We start from the raw sequence: 7,502 nt of genomic DNA, 5'->3' as shown, positions 1-7,502 counted from the left end.
TGAGTTACAAAATGGTTATTTATTAATGAAAGTTGAAAATAATACTTAATTTATTCAAAAATCCATAAATAAAAATGCATTTTTTCACACGTTTGTCACGTGACACAAAACGCTCCTGATTGGCCGGGCTTATGATGAAGTCACTTTCTTGTAAACTTTTCTTTACTACTATATGTACCACAGATTAAAATACAGGAAAGTGATATCACCGACCCCATTGCAGCGCCATATTGTCCAAGTAGAGTTTTTGCGCGTTATTTAAATATGGCATTTTTAATATGACATTTTTCGGCAAATATGTTCTACTAATAAAAAAACACAACTTTTACTGGGTTCCTTAACTTCTATTAAAGTATAAAAAATGGATTTTAAAAATAAGTCAAATACCCTATTGAAAAAAAAATATTTTATTTATTTTTATTACAAAATTGAATAAAACGTATAATAAATGTAAGCGTTATTTGTAATCATATAATTATTAAAAAAAAATCTAATTCGACCTGTCAAAAAAGTAATATGGACTTTTGGTGTGCGATCTTTGCATTAAATAATTAAAAACAAACAAACGTCAAAGTCAAAATGACATCACTAAGTTGTTGTATTAACGAAATGACGTTTTAGTAATGTTCCACCATCAAACAAGACGAATATAGTCTTCAACTAGAACCGATTCACGCAAGGCCTAAGACGTATATCTAAAATGTATTGCATCAAAGATATTTAACATGTAACAAAAACCATATACGAACTATGTAAGTAATAATAATCTAAAACATTTCACTTTATACCCTGTACAAGTTAGCTTGGTCATCTTGACAGACGAGCTAGTGATGAGAAAAAGAAAATTCAACATATAACAGTCGATGGAACGATGGAATACAACAACAACAACAGCCTGTAAATTTCCCACTGCTGGGCTAAGGCCTCCTCTCCCTCTGAGGTGGTTTGGAACATATTCTATTTCGTTGTTCCAATTCGGGTTGGAATACACATGTGGCAGAATTTCTATGAAATTTGACACATGCAGGTTTCTTCACGATGTTTTCCTTCGCCGCCGAGCACGAGATGGATTATAAATACAAATTAAACGCACGAATTTCAGTGGTGCCTGCCTGGGTTTGAACCCGCAGTCATCGGCTATGGAGAACGCGTTCTAACCAATGGGCCATCTCAGCTCAGGCGATGGAATACCTAATTCAAGTTAGATTTCCATCAATTAGACCATTAAAGAAACTCCAACCAAAATGACGCCAACCAAAATTATAATAAGGATTTTTGTTACCTTGCTCCAAAACCTTCCTGCTCTCCTCAAAGGGAGAGGAGGCCTTAGCCTAGCTGTGGAAAATGTACAGGCTGTTGTTGTTGCTGTATTTGGCTGTGGAAAATTTACAGGCTGTTGATCATGACGATTAAAATCAATGCACTTTATCCAAGTAAGCGTTTACAAGCACTTTTGACGATTCAAAAGAAGTTTTCGGTTTTATTGAATTTCCCGATGCTACATCTAAATTGGGTCGTACTATACATCTGTATGTTTGTTTGTATTTCAAACGTCATAATGGTCAGTGGTTGGTAGTTGTAAGGTTTTTGGTGCCGCAATTGTAGAGATACATACAGACAGACACATAATCAAAATACTCTGCATTCAAGTGGGTTATTACAAGCACTTTTGAATCGTCAATTAACAATTAAATGAAGCTACCACCGGTTCGGAAAGTAGATTCTACCGAGAAGAACCGGCAAGAAACTCGGTAGTTACTCTTTTTCCACATTCATCATAATCAACCCTCAAATCAAGTTGTAACGTTTTGGAGAGAAGATTCTACCGAGAATCACCACATATTATAAAACAGAGTCCCCCGACCACGGATGTCTGTCTGTATAAATAAATATGAGACAACATCACATACATTACTCTGATCCCAATGTAAGTCGCTGAAGCACTTGTGTTATGGAAATCAGAAGTAACGATACCACAAACACCCAGACCCAAGACAACATAGAAAACTAATGGTAATCTACATCGACTCGGCGGGAAATCGAACCCGGGACCTCAGAGTGGTGTCTCAATGAAAACCGGTGTACACACCACTCAACCATGGAGGTCGTCAAAGTTATGTATGTATGTTCTCGATAAACTCCAAAACTACTGAGCGGATTATCATGTTACCACTGACAGACGGAAGGATTGATAAGGAAGATTTAGATAGATAGATAGATATATCATTTATTAAGGTTTTTTTATGGAATAGGTTGGCGGACGAGCATATGGGCCACCTGATGGTAAGTGGTCACCATCACCCATAGACAATGACGCTGTAAGAAACATTAACTATTCCTTACATCGTCAATGCGCCACCAACCTTGGGAACTAAGATGCTATGTCCCTGGTACCTGTAGTTACACTGACTCTGCCTTCAAAATGGAACACAACAGTACTGCGTACTGTTGTTTAGCGGTAGAATATCTGATGCGTGGGTGGTACCTACCCAGGCGGGTTTGCACAAAGCCCTACAACCAAGAGCACAAAATTTTTTTTTTTTTTTTATAAAGGTTCTAGTGTATGTGAGTCGAAAAAGAACGACAATTAATAAACACAAACAAAATTATGAATAAAGATCCCTTGCGAAGCCTTAATTACAATCAAATTTAAGCTGATCCTCTAGCCGTGCTTGAACAGAAATGTCGGACTACGAAAGCAAACTTAGGAAAATCGACGAAACATCACTACTGAAGCTACGAGAAGGGAAGGGCCCGGTTGATCAGTGCCTGTGCCCCCTATTTTCATCGCCAGACAAAACAGGTCTCGCGCAATCTGTCAAGAAGGCTTTCAAATCAATTGGAACTCGGATAACTAGAAACAAAAGCAAAAATGTTCCCATTCACATAGATAACGGCGGTAAGATTATGATTTAACCAATGATATTCTAATAAACAGATATGTTATATCCATACTAAACAACAGAAAAAAGTGTGCCGCGCCGGGGACCGTTTATTTTACATTTCGTTACAAGTAAAAAGAATAGCTTGATAAAAACAGTAAGTGAAAGGGATAACTAGATGTTTTAATTACGCAAAACGTATTACTACGTAATTATGATGTATTTTAACGTATTACTACGTAAAACAAATAAAGGCAAACGTCCCAATTAGGACGTTTTCTAGTCTTCACTTTTTGCGCGTTAATAACATATCTGTTTACTACAACATCATTGGATTGAACAACAAAATAAAAATATACTTTATTCGGGTAGGTTTTTATAAACACTGAATCGTCATTTAACAGCGATATTAAATGATGCTACAACCGGTTCGGTAAATTGATTCTACATAGAAGAACCGGCAAGAAACTCAGTAGTTATTCTATTTCAACAACAACAACAACAACAGCCTGTAAGTTCCCACTGCTGGGCTAAAGGCCTCCTCTCCCTTTGAGGAGAAGGTTTGGAACATATACCACCACGCTGTTCCAATGCGATGATTGCGGGTTCAAACCCAGGCAAGCAACGCTGTTTCATGTGCTTAATTTGTCTTTATAATTCATCTCGTGCTCAGCGGTGAAGGAAAACATCGCGAGGAAACCTGCATGTGACAAATTTTATAGAAATTCTGCCACATGTGACCACATGTGACAAACCTTCTCCTCAAAGGGAGAGGAGGCCTTTTGCCGGGCAGTGGGAATTTACAGGCTGTTGTTGTTGTTGTATATACATTACTAGTGATCCGGCCCTACGTCGCATGGGGCAATGCTGATACTAAATACACTACAGATTGTTCCATATTTCTTTACTATATTGTCCATGTATTATATACAAAAACCTTCCACTCCTCATTCCATTAAAAAAAACCGCATCAGAATCGTTTGCGTAATTTGGAAGATCTAAGCATACATAGGCAAAGATAGCAGTGAGCGACTTTGTTTTATACTATGTAATGATGATGCACACAATTGCCAGGATTCAGCAGCACCAAGGAGGTGGTGAAACGTGTGAGATCCTGTCGGAAGTGTGGTTGTGACAGCGAGAATTTTGTCCTGAAGCACTCGTTTGCCAACATACGTATCACCAGCCCTGATATATCGACCATATGCCCTTGCCCCTCGGATTGCCTACCAGGTAAGTTTTGACACTCCAATCACCCCGGTCCATGTCAGTCAACAGTCTTTAAATGCCAATCGTAATATCTTCGCATCTAATCCGATATGAAAGCCATCTATAGTTCCTTATACTTGATAATATTTTGAATGCGAAAGTTTGTATGTATGGATGAGTGTTACTGTGCAAAATTTACTGTATATATTTTACTTGGTGGTAGGGCTTTGTGCAAGCCCGTCTGGGTAGGTACCACCCACTCATCAGTTATTCTACCACCAAATAACAGTACTCGGTATTATTGTGTTCCGGTTTGAAGGGTGAGTGAGCCAATGTAACTACAGGCACAAGGCACATCAATCTCAGTTCCCAAGGTTGGTGGCACATTGACGATGTAAGGATAGTTAATATTTCTTAAAGCGTCATTGTCTATGGGTGATGGTGACCACTTACCAGGTGGCCCATGTGCTCGCTGCGAACCTATACCATAAAAAAAAAATTAAACTTAGCAGTAATGTAGTCTATACAACAGAATTACATATAGTAACAGCCTGTAAATATCCCAGCGCTGGGCTAAGGCCTCCTCTCGATTTTGAGGAGAAGGCCAACTAATCCAAATTAAGCACATGAAAATCAGTGGTGCTTGCCTGGGTTTGAGCTCGCAAGAAACGGTTAAGATGCATGCGTTCTAACCACTGGGCAATTTCATCTCCTTATATTATATATATAAATCATAGCCGAATAATTCTGTATACCGAAGTGTTAATAATACTTGTGAACGATACTTAAACGAGTCAGGTTTCTTTTGTATAAAGTTAATTAATAAAGTATAGTACGACACAATTTTGATGACACATCGGCAGAATTCGTAAAACCGATCACACCCGAATTGAGTACGCCATCCCAAATTATCAATATTTATTTCTCATGCGAATATGATCTTTACACGAACGTAATAATTTGTAATATCGTATGACCTAATATATTCGTCAATTCGACGCATCGGTTTACATGCACTCGCCGTCTCGGGTCGAACTGACGCGGGAATCTATAGCGACGAATAGCGTCGAGTGGCGCGATAGGGAGCCGTTTCTTTCGATTGTGTGAATCGGCAGTGATCGAATTTGTCGATGATACGTCTAAGTTGTGTCGTACTATAAATTTTGTCTTTACAGATAAAACTAAGTTACGAGATAATATCAGAGTTATAATAGAACACGCAAATGTTACTAATTCGTATAATGGCATGGAGTTGGTGAATGAAAATAGTGAAAATAATTAAATAGATATGAGATACGATTAATAAACAAATATTAATTAAAATGCGTCTTAATTTCACACAATATAACTTAAATAACAGCCTGTAAATTTCCCACTGCTGGGCTAAGGCCTCCTCTTCCATTAAGGAGAGGGTTTGGAACATATTCCACTACACAGTTACAATGCGTGTTGAGGGAATACACATGTGGTAGAATTTCCATAAAATTAGACACATGCAGGTGTGCTGGCGATGTTTTCCTTCAACGCCGAGAACGAGATAAACTATAAACACAAATTAAGCATATTAATTTTCAGTGGTGCTTGTCTGGGTTTGAACCCGTAATAATCGGTTAAGATGTTAGAACGCGTCTAACCACTGGGTCTATATATATATATATATGTATGCTTAATTTGTGATTATAATTCATCTCGTGCTCGTTATTTTATCGAAATTCTGCCACATGTGCACTCCACCAACTCGCATTGGAACAGCGTGGTGGAATATGTTCCAAACCCTCTCCTTAATGGAAGAGGAGGCCTTATCCCAGCGGTGGGAAATTTACAGGATGTTGCTTTACTTTACTTTTTATACACATTTAGTTCAACCTACCAGCAGAAAGGGCCGCTTTCCATCTAGTAAGCGCGCAAATCAAAATAAAATAAACTTTATTCAAGTAGGCTTCTTCAAGCACTTTTGAATCGTCATTTAACAATTAAGTGAAGCTGCAACCGGTTCGGAAAGTAGATCCTACCGAGAAGAACCGGCAAGAAACGCAGTAGTTGCTCTTTTTTAACATTTAAAAATACAGTCATGTTAGTCAATACAATTACATATGTGTGTAATATATCCTGCTTGGAAGTCAGCAGGTATTAACTCCACGCTTTTTTATCATCTATAAAATCTTGTATCGGATAATATGCCAATATTACCAATGACCTTTTTACAAACGATTTGAATTTACGAAACTGTGCCAATACTGTCATAAGTAAAATTACATAGGTCTGTGGCCACTGGGATCTTGGACGGTAAAGTTTTATTTACTTTTACCAAGCGGAGTCGGGTTTTCATTTAATAATAATGTTTTATAGTATGACACAACTTAGATGTAGCATCGGCTAAATTCGTAAAACCGGTCACATCCAAATTAAGTGTTGGAATTCTCATGTGAATATGATCTTTACACATACGCAATAACTTGTAATATCATATACACTAATATATTCGTCAATTTGACGCGTCGATTTACACGCACTTGCTGTCTCGGGTCCAGCTGACGCGAGAATCTAGTGTTACGAGAGTAACCTTAGCCTTCAATACGGTTTTATGACATTTGATTCTATATCATAATTTATATCACATTATTATTGCATATTATTAATATAGCAGGAGCTATTGAATTTACTTTATTATATTTAATTACAATTATTATTGTAATTAATTGATCAATAATTTGTAAAACTGTAATTAATATTATTTTATATGGCATAGCATTTAATACTGGCTATATAGCTGTCATTATAAAACAATTGGACTATAGCGTGGGGATTCTAGCAAAAGATAGAGACATTGAAGCATCAATGTAAAACGATAATATTATTTTGGCCATCCCGAACTACTGAAATTACACAAGCGACGAATAGCGTCTTTTTTATTTTTCGTCTAAAATGACACTATCAATAGATTTCGCTTCGTTCATTACGGATTTGGCTGTCGTCATGAGAAGTAAGTAAAGAAATAAGCAAATTTCATCGAATAACGCATTTCATGTAAATAGCAGACGATTATTTATGAGTGCATGTGTTCTCAATAATCCATCCTTTTATGTATTTTCAGTTAAACATGGCCAAATTAATCATAAAAACTGGATTCCGACCAATCACACACGGCGTCATTTTCCAACCACAAACAACATTGAAAGGAAAACAATTAGTTTTAGCTCAATATGTGCAAGATGTGAAAGAAATTAAATATGAAGATGCTATAATCCACACCATGTTTTATTTACTAAAAATGTAAATATCGCTAGTAAAAAGTGACATCGCCCGCCACAGAAAGTTCCTTTTTTGGCCACGACGCGCGCTGCGATCGTTTCGTGGTTCCCCCACATTATACTTCGCACCCAGCGAATACTCAATTCGCAATGAAAAATC

General features: G+C 37.3%; 1 protein-coding gene across 3 annotated transcripts; it reads left to right on the top strand.

Annotated features, from left to right (window-relative positions):
• The first annotated feature begins 375 nt into the window (after positions 1-375).
• Positions 376-5,399, top strand: LOC124541695. Of its 3 annotated transcripts, none has more exons than XM_047119626.1 (4): positions 376-752; positions 2,681-2,899; positions 3,957-4,115; positions 5,267-5,399. In XM_047119626.1, exons 2-4 carry the CDS (start codon positions 2,683-2,685, stop codon positions 5,371-5,373), a joined length of 483 nt encoding a protein of 160 aa, XP_046975582.1. In that variant the 5' UTR covers positions 376-752; positions 2,681-2,682; the 3' UTR covers positions 5,374-5,399. The 3 variants fall into 3 exon arrangements, with proteins under 3 accessions (XP_046975582.1, XP_046975580.1, XP_046975581.1); XM_047119624.1 differs by having other exon boundaries at positions 2,655-2,899; XM_047119625.1 differs by having other exon boundaries at positions 2,554-2,899.
• Positions 5,400-7,502: the final 2,103 nt, after the last annotated feature.

The sequence above is a fragment of the Vanessa cardui genome, chromosome 28 (assembly GCF_905220365.1).
Source record: "Vanessa cardui chromosome 28, ilVanCard2.1, whole genome shotgun sequence".
NCBI classification, from domain to species: domain Eukaryota; kingdom Metazoa; phylum Arthropoda; class Insecta; order Lepidoptera; family Nymphalidae; genus Vanessa; species Vanessa cardui.
This window is presented reverse-complemented; position numbering and strand designations above follow the sequence as displayed.